This window comes from Chelonoidis abingdonii, chromosome 1 (assembly GCF_003597395.2).
Source record: "Chelonoidis abingdonii isolate Lonesome George chromosome 1, CheloAbing_2.0, whole genome shotgun sequence".
NCBI lineage: Eukaryota > Metazoa > Chordata > Testudines > Testudinidae > Chelonoidis > Chelonoidis abingdonii.
Genome location: NC_133769.1, coordinates 134,200,864 through 134,226,145, shown reverse-complemented (window position 1 = coordinate 134,226,145; position 25,282 = coordinate 134,200,864). Strand labels below are relative to the sequence as shown.

The following is a 25,282-nucleotide window of genomic DNA, read 5'->3' as shown; positions in this document are numbered from 1 at the left end:
CTCCCATGGCCCCAATTTCGCAATGAAACATTTGCAGAGAAATGGATCATATAAGCGGCTGTGAATCTTACCCAGAGATTAATTTATCTTGCATTATAGAATCTTTTTACAATGTATATGAGTAACATGACCTAAATATTGCTTGTGGGAGGATTAGTAACTTAAGATGTACAACAATGCAAATAGTTCCAACTGAAAATGACAACAGAAAAAAAAAGCCCTGAATTCCAATCTTCTTGCTCAAGAGCCCACACACAGTTAGTTACATTTTGATACACTGACTACAGAAGCACTCCAGTCTGATCAGATGTTTAATTGAGCAGCAGTACACAAGTGCCTCCACTGGGGATTTGGCATATTGCCTTTTTTTGAGCAGCAAAAGGATTGAGGTATAATTTCTACAGAGTGATGAAATCAAGATTTTCCTTTCTCCTCAGAAAGAATGACTGATATGCCTAAATCAGAACTAAGAAGATCATAAACACCATGTTGCTACAAAAGCCACATTTACAAGTCTCAGAAACAGATTTCAAGAGCGTAATACAGAAGATAACAATTGCTCTCTCCTATGCCTCTTCCAATGGTTAATTATACACACATGCCCACACACAGAGATATTTGAATTAATATAGGAGATGGATTATATTCATCTTAAAATTTAATTTAGTTTTGATATATGTGGTAAACAATGACTAAGGACCAAACAACCTCCTAGTTATACCATAAATAGGCTTGGCAGAATTCATGTTTTAATTTTTATAAAATATAAATATAGAAGTAATTATCTGATAGATCATACTGAAGTTTACTTTTAAGCATATTTTTAGATTTTTGATTAAATAATTATCTGACCACCCTACCATAATTTATAAAAATTTAAATCGCAACTGGAAAAAATTTAAATAATGACAGTAGACACATTCAAAAAGTTAAAGTGTTATAACCATGAAAACACAAATTGTCAACATCACATGTCAAAATCTACAGAGTAAATATCCTTAAATAAAACTCTAATAAGTTGTCAAGCACATTCTTCTGGCTTTTCCTTCTCCCTTCCCCCATATAACCAAACCATCTTCAAATCCTGCAGCTGCTTCTTGCACATAATCTACGAAATCAGTTGGTTTCCCAGTGTCCTGCACTCATCTTGGTCCTCATTATCTCGACTAGTGTGACCTCTTATTCTGGCATCCTTGACACCTTCATAGTCCTTCTCCAGTCCACAGAAAATAGCTAACCAAATTACCTATCTTGTCTGATGCAGTCAACATGAATCCCTGCACTGGTTCCTCTCCTCTTCTGCAGCTTCATATCCAAGCATCTAAAATAGCATTCTGGGCTCTGCATAACTGCTTTTTCCTTACTTATCTACATTAAATTTCCTTATGTGTTACCCCCAACTCACTGTCTCCACTATGCCTATTTATACTGCCAACCTTGACCCCTGTTCAAGCACCATTGTGCCCCCTTACACATATGAAATGCCCTTCCTGAGCTGCTCTGCAAGGCCACTACCCCTCTCAAGAGTTCAATTCCTCAAATTCTGCTGTAAAATCTAAATGAATCCAACTGGCTGATCACAGCGATCATGTGGGCACTTGGAGAAACAATATCATTGCATTATTAAAAAATTACCTATCATTGCTGCTACCACCCTTCTCCTACCGTTTGTTTAGTTTATATTATTTATTGTGAGCTCTTTCGAGAGAGAGGACCACATGCTGCCTTTATGTTTGGACACCATCTCACACATTGTGGATTTTACTGAAAATCAAACAATAAGAATAAAATTAATAGTTTCATAGATTTTAAGACAGAGGAACTTTATAATCATCATCTAGCCTGACCTCCTGCAAAACACAGGCCAAAGAACCTCACCCAATAAGGAGCTAGAAAATCTCAAAGCTGTATTTTAGAAAGATATCCTAAAGATTCTTAATAGTGACTTCCCTGACCCACCACCATCATATCCATTTTGTCTGGACAGAGGTTAAAGCTGGCTAAGCTTTTCTCCAGGAGCCTATCTTGAGTAGGACCTGGAAAGTAAGGAGACTGCAGAATCCAATAAATAGACTCACTTCCTCGTGAGCCTGAGCACCTCCACTCCAAGTGACCGCACGGGCTGGAATGCACACAGCTGGCTGGGCTGGGGAGTGCGTTTCTCATCCAGCCGCAGCCTGGCAGCAATCCTTCCACTCTAGGTGGAGCCAGGCAGGGCAGGAGTTGCTGCTGCTCCAGACATCCCCCATCCCCAAGATGCCGCACTTCGCTGTGGCGGACAAGCAGTGGGGTGACGATGACACAGCCTGGAAGGGCTGAGCAGAGGTGGACTATAGCGAACTGGGCAGGGCGGGGGCCCCACGGACCCCTATGACATGGCCACCTCCGAAGGGGAGTCGGGCAGAGTTTCCCCAACTTGTCCAGCCAGCCTTTCCCCTCTCATGGGGGCGAGAATCGCCACTTGGCTCCCAGATTATCAGCAATTTTTTTTGGGGGGGGGTGTTCTGGGGGTCCACGGGTGGGGTTGGTGGCTGTGCACACTCGACACACTGGGTTGGTGGGGCACCAGTTTAGTAATACTGCGTAGGGCCCCATAAATCCTAAAAGCCCCGACTGGAATTTTCTCCACACTTAACATTGTTGTATTAAAGTGTTCTTAATGTTTATCTAGTTAAATTACCATTATTCTGGAGACTATTTTATACCTTGGGGGTAGATTATGCTTTTACAGTTTCTGCTGCACAAAAGGTGGTGGCTAGCTGCACTGTCTTCAGGAGAAGCACAATTCTACCTCTTCTCACTCTTTGCTCTTACTAATAGCGCATTACACTGACCAGGATGGAGCCCAGATCCTACCAACCTGCTCAGGAACATGCAACTTCCTTCCATTATGTCCCTGTACAAACATGTAATCCAGGCCACAGTCTAGACCTAAAGGTGCATTTTGCAGATGTGATGGTGATGATAATAATGATGATGATGATATGGCAACAGTGCTAAATGCTCAAATCAGAATCAGGGCTCCATTTTGCTAGATACACATAAAAAAAATGAACACTGTCACTGAAAACCAACATTTCTGAATTCATATTAAATTTAAGTTTGTGCACTGCTGAAGAAAGTCACTTTTTGTTCTTCATATTATTTTATGAGTAAGCAGATTAATAACTAAGTGTTGCAACACATTTGTAAAATTGGATTCAAACTGCCTCAGCTCTCATTGGCACCTCATTTATTTGAAGTGATGTATTTTACTGGAATCTTTGCTTTAAGATTTGAAATTAAATTTCAGTAGAGCATGATAAGACTTCATAAATACAGATACTAGCTGTCTAATTGCTTATTTTTTTAAAAAAAGTTTGTCTTTTATAGCATGGTAACTTTTTTTTTTAAATTTTTTTTTTTGCTGCAAGCAATAAACCTAATATACTAAAAGATCGAAACTATTTGAGAAACACATGTAAAGGACAGGCTCCATCACTGTTTGCCTGTGATGTGGTGTTAGGGTTGCCAACTTTCTAATTTCTGAAAACTAGACACTAAAGCAGGAGCTCCCTCCCCCTCCTCTGCCTCTTCCTCCAAGGCCCTGCCCTTGCTGCACCTCTTCCCCGACGCCCCACCCCATTTGCTCCTCTTCACTCCTCCCATCACTCGTTGCTCTCTCCTCTCCTCCTTCCTCATCGCTCCGCCCTCTTCACCTCCCTCCATTCTGGGACTGGGACAGGAACTGCAGCCCTGGACACTGCCTGCCTACCCACGAGATGCAGGTAGGAGGCGGTCCCAGCGCAGGTTGATGACCTGGCACCTCTCCACCACACCCATCCACAGTACTATGTCCAGTCAGTACATCTGAACAGACACTGTACAGGTTCCCTTGTAACTGGACTTTCTGGTCAAAAACCGGACACCTGGCAACCTTAGGTGGTGGCAAATTATTTTTCAAGATCTGTAATAAAGGTATCTCCATTTACTTATTTAACCAAAGGAGTGAAGACTGAGGTGTCTATTTTGTTAAACGGTTACAGACTTAGCACTGGTTAAATACTGAAAGCAAAAAATGTGATGGCATAATGACAGACTGATGAAGAGTAGGCCTGGAGGAAACTGATTAACCTAGAAAAGTACCCCTATTTTACCAAATCCTTTTCCGAATCTCTACTATGAGAATGACACAGAGAAAGAGGAGCTAGTTTCAGTGTACAGGGTAGAGAGCATTTCTCCATTCTTATACACGCCGTACAACTAAAAGTAAAAACACTTTTTATTCTTAAAGAGCAATAACCTCTAAAATGAAATTATCTCATCACTGCAGATCCCAAAGTAAGAAACAGCACCACCTTGCAGTTGGGCAGTACCACATTGAACTGAGAGCAGTACAGTTCTGAGTGTTCACAAATTATAATAAAATCTGATGGCAGAAATTAAGTACTATTGATTCCATCTGAATAAGCTACTGCAATTCCCCACCACGTCTTTGGTTTTTCTTTAATTTTTCCTTTCCTCTGCCACCCTCTTTTCGATTGCTAAATATGGTTTTATTCTCTTACATCCCTCAGGCTAAGCTTTGGTTCACACATGGTTCCTAATTTTTATTTTATTTTATTTATTTAGAGGATGGAGACAGTTATGGAGGGCGGATTGGTTAAAAAAATATATAGGGAATTCCGGGTCCATTAAAACTACCCCTTGGAAAGGATATTTCAAGTTAAGACTCTCTAGTAATTAGTGCTCTGGAGCACCTGAGGAGTGAAAGGATAGAAAAGGGATAGAGAGAGAGAGTTAGACACTCTAACCTCATTGAAATTAAATGAGAATTAGGCCGCTAACTCCCTTAGACTCCTTTAGCAATATTCAAGCAGACTGGGATTTTCAGAGATTCCAGTGGGAGGTGGGATTGTTACAATTAATACTTGTGTTTATTGCATATGTTCAGTGATTTAAAACTTGTTGATCAGTAGCATGATAAAGAACATGTTTTCCTCCAAGAAACTACCATCCTAACTGGTCTCTCTCCCTTACTCTTCACAATGAACCTGTGCACTCTACAACACGCAGTTAATATAATAAAGTGGATCCACCACATGTGATCATGGTGCATTACTCTGCAAACAAAATTCTTTCAATAATGTTTTGGCTTGTTTTCCATAACATGTTCTCAAATAACTGGTTATTTTGGGATTTTATTCACAAAAAGTGGTGGTCAAGCCCTGAAATTTGATAAAACAGGAATTCTCCATTATTTTTACTTCAGGTTCCTCATAAAATACAAACCTAGAAACTTTAGTAACTCAAGAGGGCCAAAACTACTATACCAAGCCAAGAAAACAGAGATACAAAAGTGACTGACACTGTAAGCTCAAGGTCCTTAACCTTTCCAGAATTCTGTACTTCTTTCAGGAGTCTGATTTGTCTTGCTTGCCCCCAAGTTTCACCTCACTTTAAAACTATTTGCTTACAAAAGCAGACATAAAAATACAAAAAAGTGTCACAGCACACTATGACTGGGAAATTGCTTCCTTTCTCATTTTTACCATATAATTATAAAATAGGTCAATTGGAATATAAATCTTGTACTTACACTTCCGGGTATAGTATATAGAGCAGTATAAACAAGTCAATGTCTGTATGAAATTATAGTTTGTACTGACTTGGCTAGCTTATTGTAAAACTAGGCAAATATCTAGACGAGTTGATGTACCCCTTGGAAGATCTCTACATACCCCTGGTTGAGAACCACTGCTGTAGCTCATATGCAACTACAACAAACATTTAAGTATCCGTAAATGGAGAGGAAGAGAAAATTATTTCCAAAAGGATTCTATGCAAAATGCACAACATTATAAGATCAGCTCATTGTAAAGTCTGATGTATCTTTAAGAAAATAGTACCTGGGATGTTGGTTGGGAGGAAAGAAGAGGAAACTTAAAGTTCATACTGAGGTTAAAACTAAGGAAAATAATATTAGAAAAGTATAATGAAATCCTCTCCGTTGCAATAGTGGAAAATCTATACAAAAAAACAGTATATGAGTGGTATCCGACACCAGTAAAACTGCAAAGAATTTCTAGTACAAGCTAAGATCTGTGCTGGAGAGTACATGATCAAAAAAGGAACACATTCATCCACATATAGTGATCCTGCCACCAGCAAGCAGCAATATTGAGAAAGAATTTGAACAAATGTGTTTTTAAAAAGGTACTAGAAACTCTCTGTATCTATTACACATACTATATTAGAAGCTTAAAATAGGCTACTTTAATAATAGAGTTATTCAAAGTAAATGATTTGTCCAACTTCAGTAAGAATTTTGCACTTCTGACAGTCAGGCCGTAAGAATGAAATACGATGACAGTGGGAAAAAGTAGTAGCACTAACAATTTTGTGGTGTAGTGGTATGTGAGTAATTTTAACAGGGATTTCATTATCCATCGCAGTATCATTTTTTCCTTTAGAAACATCAATAAAATAATGTTGATTTCTCTCTCTCTCTCTCTCTCTCAAATAATGTCATATATAATTAAATCCATGTCATTTTAACACCTTCTGCACCGTCCTTTACAGATAATTGCATGGCCGAGCCCAAGTGTGTAGTCAGTTAAATGAACTGAGCACGCAATACAGAATGCAAACACTGCCTCTTTTCTATAATATAAACTGTTGAGAGACAGATCCAGTTAACCCAGCTAAGAGTTATTTCTGATAACTCAGAATACTTGGGAGTAAAAAACTATAACCTATAATTAAAAAACTAAGCAAGGAGGTATGTATCTTCTACTTAGGAATTTAATTTATTTGACTGTTACAGGAACAGTAAGTAAAGGAGACTAACAATGACAGCTTGATTTATGAATTTTGACATTTAAAAAAATGGGATTACATTACAAAATGGAGGAATTCTAAACAAGTCAGATCTTGCTCGTATTTTCAGGTTGAGCAGCCTTCAAATCAGCCAGGTAGACTTCTCAAAAGCCAACAATGTTATAAAAAAAATTTAAACTAATTTATTAGACAAAACAGACCTTTTATTTATTTTTTTAACTTTGTTTATAAGTTTACACCTTACAAAAGATGCACCTGAAGTATATTTTCTATCCACACAAGAAGACTCTTCCTCTACTCTGAAGTTAAATTTAGGGAAGCGTTGTTGTCAGCTATAACTGTAAAATGATATGCATCTCAAAACTCAGAACTTACATTCCTTAAGTAATCTTTCCTCTGAAAGAAAAAAAGTATTGATTTCTTTCTATGGAGAGAGTTATTTGCAAAATAAGAGCAATCCCATGCAGGTAGGTATGTGCCTGGCATTGATATCTAATGCTTTTGGTAATCAAGACTTTTTTTCCCTTGCCTAAACAATAAACTTGTTAGGCATCAAACCATTTTCCTGCCCAAGAAATCTCATTGCCTGCCTGCATCGCAGTAGAGCCAAGTACCTAAGAATGCAGTCAGGGTCTGAAGGTTACTGACCACTCTCCTTTTATACAATTCTTATGGTTATTTCCATGTGTCTACAAAAAGCATAAGAATCTCAGCAATAAAGGACTACTGGCCATGTACTCTGCAGAGGGAAGGAGGTTATGGTAACAACAACATCTACTTCTAAAGCATCTTCTTAAATTTACATTTGTAATTAATGTTTTGTTTTATTAGTTAAAAGCTTCATATTGATTAGAGCTGGTCAAATTTTTTTTACTGAAAAATGAGAAACATTTTTTACTTGTTTCAATAGTGACATACTGCTTATACTCATTGTCAGTGGTTTTTTGGAATGCCCAAACAAAAACTCCATTCGAGATATGGATTCCCCCTTTCCAAATGAATATATTTTAGAAAAAAAGGAGACAACACAATGGTGTTCACACCACAAAAAACTTAATTCTTAATAGAGAAGAAAGAATTAATGGGAGATGGAAAATGAACTACAGTGACACTCCTTAGATGATGTCCCTGAAAACGGACAGGGTAATGCTGATGAAGATAAACAGTTGCTATCCATGATGTACTTGTTCCTTTGCTGAACAGAAGACTTTCCTTGGCATCACATTCTTTTGTCAGGAAAGTTCCATCTCAGGACACAGAATTTTCTAGCTATAAGCAACAGCTGAACTTGGCAGTTCTCTTCTGTGCTAATATGCAGACAGCTGGAGTGAAACAAAAAGCCAACTTTCTACTGAACAAGTGGTTGTGGTGAAGGGCTGGGGCTCCATTGTGTTAGGCAATGTATAATCACAGAGGACAGCTGCTGCCCCAAAGACTGTATAATCTTAAAAAAAGACAAAACCAACAGATACAGAATAAATAATTTATTCTCAGTTTTCTCTTTGCAGAACAGACTCGCCTCCCGCATCACCAGCCTGCCTGTCAAACGTCTCTTACAGTCCTTGCTCAGCCCAAGCACTCCCCTTCCTTCCTCACAATCTCCCAAGTAAGGGACACTCCGCCTCATTCTGTGAGAGACAAAACACAAAGCAAAGACACAACTCCTCCCTTCCCCCCCTTCCACAAAAACATCGAAGGTGTTTGAAGGTGGCTCTTGGCAGGTTCCCCTCCCAAGAGTTCCAAGCCTGTCCCGAGGTGGAGACAACTGGCCCACAGGGCTCAGCCTGCCCCATGGCATCCTAGATGTGGCAGTTCCTGACTGCTTCCCCTCCCTGCAGCAAGGGCTAAGAGGGTGGTGAGCACCACTAGACTATTTAGGTAAAAAGGAGTTTTCACTCCTTGCACAGGTTTGAACTTTTCATATGTCTGTTGCTGCTCAAGCTCTACCAGCACTGAGTAAAAACGTTTGGATTTATATCAGACATGTTATATTAGTCAACACTCATATTCAGTGATATCCTGCACAGTCATATTTTTAGGGACCTGAACTGCAAATTTGGACTGAGACTTTTTTCTTACAATACTTCACCTACACAGCTTCAGAAAAAATATAATTAGGGTGGCTAGCCTGCCAACAACCTGCTTTAATAATCACATCTCATTTTACAACTTAAATCTCTGCTTTTTCTATGTCTTAAGAGCTTATCACAATAGCAAAAATAAACTTTGAAGAAAGAGAGATTAAACAATTTCTAACAGTAAGCCGCAGAATGATTTCCATCTGTTTCCATCAGAATGATACCATAGGGCTAACACCCTGCTTCTTTCCACAATGGGAGGATAAAAATGAAATGTTCTGAAAACTAAACTACAGAGTTTAATACAAGATGCAAATTCATCAAAGTAACAGCAATAATTAATTTTTCCACTCAGAAGCACTGTCCCCAAATTTTCCACCATTGCCAATACAAATCACCTCTTTCATCCCTTGTCCTAGCTACTTGCATAGCTTGAGAGGATGAGTGAAGGAAGCAGTTTCTGCAGTCACTACCCACCTCCCTCCTAGCCTGTGTAGAAGGGCATTGCTTCAGCTCTGACCCCAATGCACCAGGCAGCGGAGCTGCAAAAGCACACTGGGAGATGTAGTCCAGGCCAGGTATAGGTGCTGGTGAAGGGTCTGACTCCCATAGAGTCAGAGGAAATGGGGAGGTAGATTCTGACTTGAGTCACTAACCACTCAGCCTTGTTCCTGGGGCAGTGCAACTGCACTGGCCATACACAGGCTAAGGCAAACTACCATTTAGCAATGAGAGCTAGTGTGTGTATATATCTCCTCAAACTGGCAATGGAAGTACAAGCATTCCCAAGGAAACTGCCTTTGATATTTAGTTGCTCAGTGTATAGTTGCCTTGATATTACCTCCATCCAAACAGCATTACAACACACTGTTCCAATGAGAAAACTATACTGAAAAAGAAATCCTTCTCCACAGGTGGCAGAACCTGAGACTGTGACCACAAAATAAGAAGTGGAGGACCAGATACAAACAGCTCAAGTAACAGTACACAGACTCTACTTGGCAATGTGGAATTAGATTAGCTCATCTCACATGGAACACTCACGAGTGGTCAGATAATAGCTACGGTCTCTGCTGACATAGGCCTGATCTGAGATGGATGTAAAATGCTCTATATTCCTTTAATAGTCCTTCGAGCTAGCCATTATTGCATGCTTTTTATTTTCTATCCCATTTATTACTTTTCTGGAAATTGTCACCCATACCCTTTAACTTTATCTAAGACAATATTGAAATAAAGGAAATAATCTTGAATTTGCTCAAACCAACCATCTGACTGACCCTAAGAAACAGTCACCTCTAGCCAGCATAAGCCAGAAGGAAGGCTACCATGACACCAAGCTCTCCATAAATGAAGATACACCAGCTTAAACCAGCACCAGCTCCTTCCATAATAGATGCAAAACTTGCAGACATATCTCCACTCCTATGATGATCAGTATTCCCCAGAACACACTTTTCAACACATCTCCACATCTCCTGTGTTGTGACAGGCATGTGTAGGACCCAGAGATCTTGAAAAATGTGTTGTGGAGGATTCTTATGTGTTAGGAGTCCTTTGATTAACTTACCTTATGGTGCAATCTGTCCAATTCTGGAAAGGTTTACAACAATGCATTTAAACATTACAATATTTTTCATGGAAGGCCTACTTGCTCACAGCAAGAAAAGCAGGTTCACATGTGGATGAAAAATCACATCTTATGCAACACTCAGGAAAGGATTTAATGACTAAAAGTAGACAGCTGCCCTCTCACTTTCTTTTCATTGTTCTTACTCCATAAAGAAAAGCTAATTTTCCCTTTATAGAACTGGCTCCTCAACAGAGTCAGAGGATTCAGTTTGAAGAGGTATGTAGGCTTACCTGTATCTCAAAAATGGAATAAAGTTTTTGGAGAGAGAGGTGCAATAGAGAGGCCAACTAAACTTGATTTTTGTTTTTTTAAAAATCAGCTGGGTTTTAATTTCCAGAAGCTTTTTAAGAACTGTAGTCAGATGTGAAAGGGGAAGGAAGAACTAAACATTGGCTTTGAGACAGAGAGAGAGATGGACAGAAAGCATGAGAATAAAATTGAAGCAAAACATGTTAAGCACACACAAAAAATAAAGCCAATTATTATGGTAATTACGTGATGTGGGTTTCCTTCATAATTCTGAAGCAGTCCAGCAACATATCTGCTTCTGTGCTCCTAATACTAATTTTAACTTCTACTGTAGATTAACTATATTATTTAATCATAAATCACACTCAAGTGAGTGTAGCTGATCATGCAAGAGACTACATGGAAACAATCCTACCTTGTCTTGGTTTTCCTTATTCTTGTAACACAAATTTCCAATCAAACGAATGAGGTGTGATTTAAAACCCACAGCTGGATGTGAAATTTCTCCCTCTCCTGTCATAGAATGTGTGGCAGTGAAGATATTTGCAGTCTGTTTCCCAGCCAGGTGAGTTAGCCGCAAAGTATCTACATAAGGAAACAGATATTTTAATATATTACCATATTGGGAACATCACTGTTTTTGATAGCGTGGTGCAATTTTCAAAACACTAACGTATCTATATAATTCTAGATTTTTCAAGAATGTTGGAAGAACATCAGTTTGCCAATTTTGTTTGTTTGTTAATTTTTGTGCTACGGTTAGGTTAAGACAGCCCTGAAGTTTCTCACACGTATCTGATTTTGTAGTTCAGACACAGAGTCATAAGGATGAGTCTAATTTTCCACACAGGCATCAGAGTTATTAGTGGCTGAGGATTCGGACACTCTTATTGATGTTATCCCTTCGTAGTGCTCAGTTTTCAATTCCTTCAAAGCAGAGACTTCTCTGGAACATTGAGGTTTTGCCTCAAACTGCTGCTAACAAAAAACACTAAACTGTCAAGTTAACATTGTTATTCTTGGGCTAAGAAACAAATTGGAGAACAGAATCCATTGCTGTAGTCCTATTGGCTAGCAGTGCCTGAGAACTATAACGGATCCCACATGGTTGCAATGTTCTAGTCTGCAGCTGTGTTTAATTAGTCTGGAGATAACTGCACAGAAAAATCAGACTGGAAGCTGCTATTGAAACAAGTATTAGCATATTAACTGGTGAAACTGCTGTATTGATCTCCAACTCCTTGTAATTCTCCTTCTGTGCTGAAATAGTCAAGCATTTGTTAAGGAAGTAGAAGTGGATATTTTGTGATTCTTCAAGACGTACATAGATGTAAGTGTATTTAAGTGCCCTTACTTAATAGAAGTAGTAAATTATGTATTTGAATTTAATCAGAAAGGTTAGCTGTAGGTAAGCATAGAAGCAGAGCACACTAGCAATCCTCTTCCCAAAGGACATTTAGAATATCTTAGTGTATATAAGCTGAGTAGTATGAGTCTACAAGTTCAAAGTAATACACTGAATGAATGATTTCCTTAAACTAACATCAGATGTTTACGAGCTGTGTTGAAGGTTGTGTGCAGCAACATCAGACTTAGATGAAGTGAAGAGTTTTGGGGGTAGAAGTCATCACTTGCACACCACTTTCTCCCTTTTGCCTGAGGTGAGGGTCTCTCCTCACTGGCCTGGTGTCTTTTTATTGTGTAAAAATCTTTACTTTTATGGGGAAGCTTGTTTTAAACTGAACTTTGAAGTAACAATTTGATTCATGAGAACTTTTATTCAGTACCTGAAAGCCAAAACAAAGACTACAGTAAGTGACAGATGGGAAAGTCCCATTTTTATTTTTAGAGGAACTCGTTAAACACATAATCAGACAGTGGAAAAAAATGAAGCAGTCGTCCTTTACAAACTCATCCCATACAAATAGGACTGTTGAGAGACAGACAAAGGCTCTGCTGGGCAAACAGAGCTAAAGGCACTCTGAGCAAGTAGAGCAGCAGAACTTCCAGAGACAAATTAAACATCTGAAAATGTAGATTAATAATTCACAGCTCTTTATTTATTTATTTTATTAAAATAGATAAAATAATTACCACCAATTGTGAAAAAACTCATTTTCATATACAGTGCAGAATACAATTTTGAAGCAGTAGTTGGAAAGCAGTAACATTTATTAACTCACCCACAGCAGTCTCAAGCAAACCAGGACAAGTTTGCAGATGTTCCAGTTGTTCATTGTTTGATGTCATTTCACAAAGAACATCAAGAATCCGAATTGTAACTATTGCTTCCTGTAAAGACAGACAACATTTCTGAAATCATGAACATACAAAATATATTATTGTTCATAAACATGAATCTAAGATCAGAAGGTCTGCTGAAAAGTGTGCGCTATCAGCAACATATGGCACCATGTCAATTTACTAGTTTTCCTTTGTTTTCCCTGAAAATTGTTAAAGATTATATTTTCATTATAAATATATATGAACAAACAAGGGCTTCTTCCAAATAACCATAATAATTAATATATTAAATAATAATAATTTCCTCTCTACAGACTATTGTCAAACAAATTCCATGAAAGATCACAGAGAAAGCAAAATAGAGTAATAAGGGATAAAGTTTTTATTAAAAACACAGTATTTTCCAACAGCAGAAATATAGAAAATTACAAGTTGAGAAAATCACTTCTGTATAAATGTTTTTTCTTTGAGTTTACCCAGTGCGAGTGTCCCACTTTAAAGACACAAATGCTGCCTGGAAGACACCAATTTGTTATCCGCAAGAATCCTATATAATTCTGTGGTTGAATGAACTTTGGCTGCGAGAATTTACATTATTCTTGGGTAAACAGGCATTTGGGATTATAAATGCAATATTCTGGTTAGGTAGAAAAGACATTCTTATTTGCATATTATTTATTCAACCAGAAAACTATTTCTTGGTGTAGACTCTCACTAGTTAGGTGGATCATATGGCACTCAGTTACAAAATCATCACTCAGAAAAGCAAAAAAAAATATTCAGTGCGCCACGCAATGCCTAAGGACAAAACTGTGACTTTAGACATAGCCCTGTGTAAAGGACAATGCATAAGCTACAAACACTCCAGAAGTAGCCGCTTGGAGACACAATAATGACAGAGACACATCTCTGAGTTACAACTCCTTCCTTGCTTCCCTCTTACCCCATAATTTGCTGCTAGCCTATACTAGTAGCAAATTATGACAGACTCTATGCTACCTTGCTTGCAGTGTTGCTGAAGTTGTGTTAGTCCCAGGATATTAGAGAGACCAGGTGGGTGAGGTAATATCTTTTATTGGAACAACTTCTGTTGGTAAGAGAGTGCAGCTTTCCAGTTAACACATCTCTGTATAAGCTCAAAAGCTTATCTCTTTCACCAAGAGAAGTTGGTACAATAAAAGATATTACCTCCCCCACCTGGTCTCTCTATGCTACCTTGACGGTGCTGGTAGATCCAGGTCTATGTCCATTCCCCACTCCTTCCTGCTCAGCAGGTTAACAGGCACATAGCTCCTGTTTGTCTACTTGCCAGATTCATGATCCAGTTAGCCCATGCTGGAACGGAAGGGAAATTATTTCCCATTGCTTCCTTTCATTGGCATGTAGTCCAAGACACAACGTAGCCCTAAACTATTTTATACATTGGGTTTGTGCTGGTGAAAGCAATCTCATTGAATAATTATGTGGTTTGGTGAAATGCAGTCACAACTGTATTTCAATGACAGAGACACTATTTGTAACGTTTTCATCCCACATTCCCATTTTGTACCGAGACATGGTAGTTTTACTGAAAAACTCATCTAATGTATGTATAAATTATAGTCATAATAAAAATCTTATGTACTGCTTAACTGAAGGGCAAACAAATATCTACAGATATCTGTAAAAAGTATTATTGGAACAGTACTTTTAAAGACAATTATATGTGCAAATATATTGTATTACACACAAACATACATAATGTGTTGCTCAAGCAACTCTCTAGTGAGAGCTGTGACAACACTTTTATTCTAAGCCACTTTTTTCAGGCGTATTTTGTCGGCAAAGACTGTTGGTACAGTTTTGTTTGGCTGACATCTGAGCTGTTGGTGTATATGTATGCATAAAGCAAAATTTTTCAGGTGGTTTCAATGGTTGGCAGGTGTCTCCTATTGCCCTACCTAATAAACACCACACAACCATATCTTCATTTTGCCTTTTGGGGGGGTGCAGGAGGTGTTTATCTGATGGGTAAAAGATTTAAAAAAAAAGAGGAACCTACAGTTATGGATTTAGGAACCTATTTAGGTATCAAAAATAAGTAGCCTGATCTTCAAAACTGCCAAGTTCCCAACAGTTCTTATCGAGATCAGTAAGAGGCAGGGCTGGCTCTAGCCATTTCGCCGCCCCAAGCATGGCGGCATGCCGCAGGGGATGCTCTGCCGCTCGCCGGTCCCGTGGCTCCAGTGGAGCTCCCGCAGGCGTGCCTGCGGATGCTCCACTGGAGCCGCGGGACCAGCAGACCCTCCACAGGCACACCTGCGGGAGCTCCACTGGAGCCGCCTGCCGCCCTCCCGGCAACCGGCAGAGCGACCCCCGCGGCATGCCGCCCCAAGCACACGCTTGGTGTGCTGGGGCCTGGAGCTGGCCCTGGTAAGAGGTGTTTGGAAATTAGCACTTTTGAAACATATCTTTCCTGGTTCACTGTCTCCTACGTATCCCTTCCCAGAATCCTGCACCTCTGCATGTCACCTACCATGCACCATTTCATCCTCTGCCTCAGGCAAACAATTGCTACAGCAAGGCCTGATAGGAGGAATGTGTCATTTTTATACAAGCTATACTTTAATCTTTGTTTTGTAGAAATAACAGTTTCTATAACTTAGTAACCCCTCCTCCCCCTAAAAAAAAAAAAACCCACCACCGTAGACACTCTATAAGACCAAAACAAAACAAAAACATGGAGTTTGCAGTCCAATTCATTTTGGAGATCTGACTAGCCAAAATGAATTGGGAATATTTTAAAAAATTGAAACAGGAAAAGATAGGTACAAAAAATTAACTTATTTTCTGAATTTGAATAAACTTCTCAACACAGAAAAAAATCCTCTCTAGTCAGGAACAAAATAAGGCATGCAAATTTGAGGGAAATTGGTATTTTTCAGGTCTGGTGGATAGAAACTGATGGAAGTGTGGGAATGCTAAAAAACAGGCTTATAAATAAAATAAAATTTTAATGTTAGCTATGAAGCAGCTGCGTAAGATCAACTTCTGATGGGCTTAGGATAGAATGTACATTGTCTGCAGAAGATAATGTCTAAAGAAAAATACTAAATTCGATTCTTTGCAGGAACTATCCCATTACTTGTAAAATAATACAACCCTCAGGCAAAAATTCAAATATGTGGAGACTTGACAAAAATACCAAGACTACTGAATTTCTACTGGTTATTCTTAGTAAACAACAAGGCACAATATTTATGGATTTAACAAGTTTTTTCCTTCCTGTGGAGAGACTATTTTCAGCTATCCTTGCCAATCTTCTTCTTTTATTCACTTATTTGCAACTGCAATTCCAGGACAGTAAATGATCAATGATAATGAGATTAAAAAAAAATTACTGAAAATGACTTGCATTTACATCCAAGAGGGACTTAATTTTGTGCTAGATAGGGCAACCTACTTTGACAGCATTGAGAATGCTGGTCTACTTCACCTTAAAGCTGAACACAGATCTTTTTACTGTAAAAAGCAAGCATTTTTTTTTTTAAGAATTGAAAACACAGACTACTTGGACAGTTACTGAACAGGATAAAAAGTTGATGGAACTCTCTCAGTATGCTTCCCTTTAATTTAATTTCAAGTTGCCATCTTCTCTGGTAGGAGTCAAGTTCTTTCACTTATCTAAAAGACCTTTTTAGTATAACTTCATAAATTCACCTAGAATAGACTAGAAAGACTATTTTCCATGGATAGACTGTAGGCTACCTCTCTCCCATTCCCAGTTTTGCTATCCACTCAGCTACCACTTTCTCACAGAGGAATTTCTGAGAGCATTATAAAAGCAGGTTTCCCGAATACAACACAATATACTTAAGTATATCTTGAGTTCTTGTACACTTGTAAATATTCGAACACAAGTTTCAGACAGCTACAATACAGTTTAATAGTAATGTACAAAGACATGATTTTTTTCATTTGTTTCAAAATAGATCACAGAAGCTTGTTCTTAAAGTTTTTTTTTAAAAATAAATTAGTTTATAGTAGCATTATTTTAATTACAAGGTACTTCTTTCTTCCAACTACACTATTATATTGGAAGCCAACATTTTGAAACAGTATGGTGCTCCTCCTGCTGGAAAGAAGCTGGTTATGACTTGTAAAAAAAAAAAAAGCGCGTAATTTCTAAGTTTAGATTTTTAGTCTTTTTAAACATGCTTTTTCCTTTTCTGTGAGTAGAAGTAACTGAAGTCAGTGAGTTAAAGATGATAATTGTACCACGGGATGTAATACGTATGAGAACTCAAGAAAGCAGCAGCGGTTATGAAGTGTTTTGCTAAATGTAGGCTTGGTACAAGATTTTTTCCATTCTTCACAGGGTAAAAGGCTTTTCAGGTGTTTGTATTAAAAAAGCATTAAAAGCTAGCTGAAGGTCAGAGACCCCCAGATCTGAGGGCAATACCAATTGACATTACATGAGCAACATAGGGTGAGAAAGTTAAGACAGAGGAGGTATTGCTTCTCCCTGTGATAAGTACATTTTATATTAATTACCTATGATTGTCAGGGGGTATTACAGGCATGGGGGTAACTGCTGTCTGTACTTCTGGAGGCTGGATTAGAGCTGTGCCGTCATACTTGTGTACAATGAGACGGAAAAGTGAAAGCGAAATCTCCCACAAACGAATGCAGGAAAAGCTAGATTAGCAGAGTAATCTACCTCAAGATGGCAAAGGCCTCCTTAACATACACTATGGGGCATGACAAGGCGGAAGAGACCCTCTTGGACACTCCTCCCTCCTCAGCACAAGAAGGAAATAAAAAGACATCCGAAAGCTAAACTCTAAATCACAATATGAAAAAGAGATCATATTTATAATTAGCCAACTGCATTTTAAAAATTCACTACTTATAAGATGTATACTGCATTTGATACTTTACATAATCTTAAATCAGGGGTCGGCAACCTATGGCACATGTGCCAAAGACGGCACGGCTGAGCCGGACCCTGGCAGGCAGGAGCATGCCATTAAAAATGCTGCCTGATCCAGCCCGCTCTTCTCCACCCCATGCCTACCAGTCTCTCTGGCAGGGGCAGGGGGCAGAAGAAAGCTTGGTCCTGCTGGCTGCTGCTGTACGGCAGGCTCCGCCGGCAGCCAAGCTTCCCCCTCCCCCACCTCTTCTCCCAGTGCGCTGCGTCAAGCCCCACCTCCTCTCCCTCTCTGCCGTCAATGGCCCTTGCGAGGGAGGGGAGAAGAGCAGCCCCAACACCCTCACTGCTCAGACCAGTAAGGAGGCAGGGAAGGGGGGTAGGAGCTGGGCGTATCCCTCCAGCCTCCTCCCGTGAGCCGCTCAGGGCAGGGGGCTGGGAGCACTCCCCTGATCCCAGCCCTCTGCCCTGACACCTGCACTTCCCTTGCACCCTAGCCCCCTGCATCCCCCCCACAATCTCATCCCTGATTCCTGCACCCTCCACACATACCCAGCCCTCTCACACCCCATGCCCTGACTCCTGCACCCCATTACATGCCCCCAGTCCTCTGCCCTGACTCCTGCACCCTCCACACATACCCAGCCCCCCACATGCCCTGCCCTGACTCCTGCACTCCCTACACATACCCAGCCCTCCCCACCCCATGCCTTGACTCTTGCACCCTCCACCCTGAGCACCAAATGGGAGCTCCTGTACACACAAACACACATTCCCACCTGCACCCCTTGCACCAAATGGGAGATGCTCAGGTAAGCACTCCACACCCAAACCTCCTGCCTCAACCCTGAGCCCCCTGCCTCATTCTAGCTCCTGGCCAGACCCTGTACCCCAACTCCCAGCCTGCTCCTTCACCCCCAGTCCTGTGCTCAGTGCACCCCCACCCTCAGCTCAGTGCAGAGAGAGAGAGAGAGAGAGAGAGGAAGAGAATGGGCCAGAACCAGGGAGAAGGTACGTACCCACTCTATGAGGGCAGGGCCGGGACCCCAGGTTGGCAGCGGGCTGAGCCCGGCCGGTGGCTGGGACCCCAACTGGCAAGGGGCCGGCAGCCAGAACCCCCGACTGGCAGTGGGCTGAGCAGGGCCGGCAGCCGGGACCCTGGCTGGCAGGAGCCAGTGGACGGAACCCCAGACTGGTAGGGGGCTGAGCAGCTCGGCCCACGTTTGCAACTTCAGATTCGAACACAGTATTCCTGACAGGGCTGGCTCCAGGCATCAGCACACCAAGCAGGTGCTTGGGATGGCCAATGCGAAGGGACAGCACATCTGGATCTTTGCCGGCAAGTCCCTTGGTCCCTCTCGGAGGGAAGGATCTTCTGCCGAATTATGAAGAGGAGGCGGTAGAGCTGCTACCTAAGTGCCAATCGCAGCTTTTTTTTTTTTTGGCCACTTGGGGCAGCAAAAATGCTGGAGCCGGCCCTGGTTCCTGAAGTCTTACCTCATCTTCCGTATTTGCAGCGGAAGTTAATTTGAGCACATCGTGACATTTCTCCTGGAAAAGGCTTGCAAGAAATTCAGCATCGTTCATGAGCACTGCCATTTCCTCACTGCTCATTGAATTTCTCTCACTTATTTTGGCCATTATCAGTTCTAACAAAGTAATCCTGAAATTAAAATGAATAAAAGGAGTAGGTAACTTGTTAACTGAATTTACAAAGCCAACCAAGGCAAACAATAGATTAAATGAACATAGTTAAAAACTGTATCCATTAAAAAAATTCACCTGTGGTACTATCATGATGTCTGGTTTTCAAAATGCAAAGGAGCTTTAGATAACAATTAACTTTCACCACACATTCTGAATAATTTTTGCACACCGTTCAACTGAGACAGCCCAGCCAGAAAGGTCTAGTCAAACTGACTTTTTTTTTTCAGATAGCCTGTTCATTTCTACTTTTGTGCCTGACAATGCTACTGTTATTGCACATGCTACATAATGAGTAAGGAGGGTGGAGAGAAGAATGTTAAAATCTCCCTTTAAAGTTATTTTTAACAGAATAAACACATATACACAACCTAAACTACTTGACAGCATCCCTTTAAGTGTGCCTGCCCCTTCATTTACACTTTATTTTGTGTATATAATCTTCTACTAATTCCCTCCTTCCTGACAGAAAACTACAAATAAATGTGTGTCTTGAGGGGAGAGCGGGCTCAATAAATCAGTGAAAAAATATACCTTTGTCTATATAACTGTAATATAATTGCCACCAGATAGATTGTAGAAACTCTCCAGTCCACATTAATCATTAAAACTCCCATTGAAAATTATAGAATTATCTGCATTAGCAAGTAAGAGAACAATAAGAAGGCTGTTTATTGTAAAATGTACTTTGGTCATTTACTCTGATAATTATAGTTTAATTTCTGATATATCAATTCACAATGCAAACTTTACATACAAAAAGGAATAAAGAAGCGTTCATAATATGACACCTCACTGCAGCACTCCTGATTAAAGCCTCTGCTGAGAGGAGAGTGTGGATTAGCAAGGTTCTACAGTCATTCTCTCATCTTGAAAGTTTTCTTTATTGAGCACATGCAAGGGCAAGCTCAGAGTTTCCTTTGACTAAAATATTTGCAATTCAGATGTGAGGACTGACATTTAAATTCAAAATTAAATTTGCATTTGAACTACTCCACATAGTTTAATTTGCCAAGTGAGTTGTCACAATGAAGGGGAAAGAGATCTTTTTTTTCCTGTGGAAAAGCATGGCCACAACTCTATTAATCCCGAAAAAACAACTGACCAAGGTAAAAGGCAGGCAGTTCTTCCTGAATTAATCTCGATATCGCACTAATACAATGAAGCCTGTTTTAAGCTGTGAAAATCCTTTTAATGAATGTGGTAGGAAACTGTACTCAGTACACTGGGGATAAGATGGGTGGTCACAAGATAGGAGGTTGTTGGATATGGATCACTTCATAGATTTCACTATAAACCTGATGAGGCCCCATCGCAGGACAGGTGTACCATTTAAGGTTAAGGTAGGGGGAACAGATTCCCACCACACTTCCCCATCTGCAAACTACCAGAAGTCATTTGCCCGATGTCCCCAACTCTGTGTGAATAATTGGTCAATTCCCATTTTCTGGGGCAACCATGCTAAAAGCAGTTTACCATCACCCATTGAAAAAAAGACCAAATTTTAGACTGAGTTTAGTTGTTAATGCCCCTCAAGCATATGTATGTCTAGGAGTCAAGTCATTCACAGATTTTATGGACAGAAGAAACTATTACTATCTGACTACCTGCATAATCCATACTGTAGAATTTCACCCAGTCATTTTTGCTTCAAGTCCATAAACTCAGGTTGAACTTGAACATATCTTTTCAAATTTTCAAATCTCAATTTACAAAGATTTTGAGTGATGGATAATTACCTTCACCGTTCAAAACATACAACTTCTTTCCAGTTTGAATTTGTCTAGGTTCAACTTCTAACCACTAGAGTTTATGATGTCTTTGTCTGGTAGATTAAGGCAATGTCTATAATTAGAAGTCTTCTCATGTAGGTACTTAGGAGATTAATCAAGTGACTTCTGAACTTCTCTTAGATAAGCTAAATAGACTAAGCTTCTTAAGTCTCTCACTGTAAGGCAGGTTTTTCAGACCTGGAGTTATTCTTGTGGCTCTCTTCTCAGTTGTGATTAGGGTGACCAAATGTCCCGTTTTCAAAGGAACAGTCCCGTTTTTTGGGACTTTTTCTTATATAGCACCTATTACCTCCCTCATCCCATTTTTTCACAGTTGCTATCTGGTTACCCTGGTTACCCTGTTGGAATTGTAAGCCATCCGATTAAGAACAGGGTGGGGCACACAGAGTGGTTCCTGATCTTGCTTGAAGGCCAGGGAGTTGTGTGTAGAAGTGTGCAATCAGAGTCATTCTGGAAAAGGCCAACCTAAAACAGGGTGGAGTGACTGTGCCTCTGTCTCATGGAGCAGCTTGCTTTGACTCTTACTTATTGTCATTACTACACATTATCATTGTAACCTTCCAGAAGAATATTTTATGTTTTTTATCTAACTTATGTTCATGGCATAGAAACAGAATTTGAACCTTTTCCAATACAAATTGAACCCAGTTCTTCCTGATGTCACCTTACTGGCAAGGACATCAAGCATCCGCTACCACAAAGAGTTCACAACAATCAATGTAACCCAGTGCTGCTGTCATAAACAGATGGTTACGGGTTAATGCCTCTTTTACATGTAAAGGGTTAAAAAGTTCACCTAGCCTAGCTAACACCTGACCAGAGGAACCAATGGGGGAACAAGATGTTTCAAAAGGAAGGAGGGAAGTTTTTCCTTTGTTTAAGAGTTTCAGTTGCTGGAGTGAAAAGATCAAGGAACCAGCCTTCTTATCAGAGTAGTAAGTTTCAGAAAGGGATAAATAGGTTTATGTTTGTCTTGGTATCATAAGGATATGCAAAAATTGGGTATATTTTTCTTGTGTACTAAATTTGTGCCAGGGGAACATCTCGTGTGTTTGAATTGTTGTCTGTGAGAGTAGTCTAATCTGTTGTCTGTGTAGGTATGTAATTCCCAAGGGTTTTGCTGTTCACCTTTCTTTCTTTAATTAAAAGCTTTTTTTTTTAATACTGATTGATTTTTTCTTTTTTGTTTTTTGATCAGAACGACTGTGCTCTGGACAAGGGACTGGTGTGGGGGAAAGGAGGCCGGGTGGTTAATTTTCTCTGTTTTAAGATCCAAGGGGTTTGGATTGATGTTCACGGGACTGGTGAGAGTTCAGCTGCCCAGGGAGGGAAAGGTTTTTGGGGGACAGGAAGTGTTCCAGACACTGAAATTTCTGGATGGTGGCAGTGTTACCAGATCTAAGCAAGTAATTAAGCTTAGAAGTGTCCATGCAGGTCCCCACACCTGTACCCTAAAGTTCAGAGTGGGGAAGGAACCTTGACAGCTGCCTTCTAGAGTTTGTAAATGAATAATAGCATTAAAGTGAGAGCAACCACCAGTGTTAAATCTGAATCATAGCTATTACTAGGTGCTATTATGGGTGAACATTCAATAATGTGTGTTATGCAGGTGGTCAGATCGTAATAGTTCTCTCTGTTTATAAAAATCTATGAATGACTTGACTCCTTAGACATGCATATGCTTGAGGGTATTAAACTCAGTAATCTCCTCAGTCTAAAATCTGGTCATTTTTACAAATGGATGATGTCAATTCTACTCTGAAAGACACTCTGAAAAAAATAGCATTGTAGAGTTCTATGAAAGTAAACTGAGCATATTTGATACAGAAAATATCGAGAGAAGGTGAGCCAACATGGGTGAGGTAATATCCTTTATTGGATCAAATTCTGCTGATAAAAGAAGCTTTCAAGCTTACACAGAGCTGTTCTTCAGGTCTGGGAAAAGTATTCAAAGCATCACAGCTAAATACAAGGTTGAACAGATTAAGCATAATGAGTTAACACACGTTGCCAGAGACAATTCAAGGTGAAATAGGCAGTTAACATTTCTGCAGTCATGGGACAAAGAATGGTCAGTGGGCCATAAATCTAGTGTCTTTACTGAGTCCATGATTTTTAGTATCTAACAAATATATAAATTTAAGTTCCCAGTCTCATCTTTTGAAAGTATTGTGGAGGTTTCCTTTGAGGGCAAGGACTAAGAGGTCACATACTAAGTGACTGCTTTGTGAAAAGTGTTGGTCCATAGGTGATAAGGTGTTTCTGTGTAAATTCATTCAAGTGTGTAGTGATTGTCTTGTTTCATCCACACAGCTCTTAGTGGCATGGATGAGGTACACCACATGTTGTAACAAGCACGTAGAGGACCCACAGATCTTAAAAAGTGTGTTGTGGGGAATATTAATCACTGTACCAGTGGAGATGTGTCTGCAAGTTTTGCATCTCTTATGGAGGGCACTGATGCTGCTTTAAGTTGGTGTGTCATTTGTGGGGAGCTTGCTTCTGATGATGAGCTTGGTGAAGTTGGGGGGTTGTTTGAAGACCAGACAGATGAGAAAAGATGACAAATAAAAAGAGGTTAATAACTGTCAGCCTTGCGAATTTAACCTCAGATCTTTCCTTCTCATGCATCTTCACTAATAAAGCTTCTGCAAGATAAGTTAGGCCCTCAGTTATTTACCATGTTTTTTTTGTTTTAAAGGAAAATCCTTTCCTTCGTACTGAATCTTTTTATTCCCGTAGAGATCTTCCAGTTGCCTTTAATCTTTTTATATTCTCTTCACTCTTAAATTAAGAACAAACAAACAAACAAAACCAATCAACCAACCAACCTTCAGGTATTTGATAGAAGTTTGTTTGTTCTTGATTTAAGAGTGAAGAGAATAAAAAAAAAAAAGATTAAAGGCAACTGGAAGATCTCTATGGGAATAAAAAGATTCGGTACGGAGAGAATTTTCCTTAAAACAAAAAAAAAATGGTAAATATGTACACTTTAGATTTAAAAAATTCTAACATGCAATTAGTTTAGAGAACTAATTAGTTTTGTGCATGTTCTACACTAATTTGTTTTAAAGGAACGTTTCTATTAAAATTTCTGCAAAATATTTTTGAGGGTAGCTGGGGAAGTCTCTGGAATTCGGCAAAATGCCACCAGGTTTCAACTGGCTCTTAAAGAAAATCTTTCAGCATATTATTCTGGTTGGATGTTTCTGCAACAATTATCAACAGTTAACACAAACATTTAAGTGTAATCATTAGTTTTCAGAGCTGAGAAAGATGGGCAGTTCCAACCATGCAGAGCTACTGTTGCAGGCTATCTGCAGACTTAGGCACATGTCATCATATTGGGTACATTCAATTCATACTGCCCAGGGAGCTGCCATCTTCCCTGAGGGTAGTCTGACAATAGTTCCATGGAAAACAATGAAGAGATGGGTGGCCACCTCTACAGCATCTTGCACCTACAAAACCGATAGGAGATGGTGGTCAACCTAATTTCATGCAATCTTGTGACTTCTGTCCCACTGATGGTAATGGGAAGGACAGTGGAAACTTTTAATAAGGGTAAAAATATGCAATGTAAAGTGCACAGGACTATGAGAAGCTCAGGCTCTTTCCTATCTAAACCACCTCCCTGCTGCTTATATTGTAAGATTCTCAAGAGTTAATAATTCTAACCTTAAGTAAATTTTATACTTATCCCCTTGTAAAAACCAGGGTCTCTATAGATGCAATATGCTTGTTTTATTTTTTCTAGACTTAAGTTTTCAAATGTGCAATGAAGATGTTGAAAAAATTAAGTAATCATAAGCAAATACATGTCTATAATTTTCAGCTGAACAGACTGAAGCAC

The 25,282-nt window shown here is 39.7% G+C and overlaps 1 protein-coding gene across 4 annotated transcripts in view; it reads right to left on the bottom strand.

Moving 5' to 3' along the window:
• The window catches only part of ATXN10 (ataxin 10), a 167,799-nt gene that overhangs the window by 61,749 nt on the left and 80,768 nt on the right, over window positions 1-25,282 (bottom strand). For all 4 annotated transcript variants that reach the window (XM_075070470.1, XM_075070472.1, XM_032763001.2 and 1 more), the window contains 3 exons: window positions 19,430-19,595; window positions 12,963-13,071; window positions 11,195-11,364 (listed from right to left, as the gene is read on the bottom strand). In XM_075070470.1, the coding sequence (XP_074926571.1) occupies window positions 11,195-11,364; window positions 12,963-13,071; window positions 19,430-19,595 (445 nt within the window). The remainder of the gene's footprint in view (window positions 1-11,194; window positions 11,365-12,962; window positions 13,072-19,429; window positions 19,596-25,282) is intronic.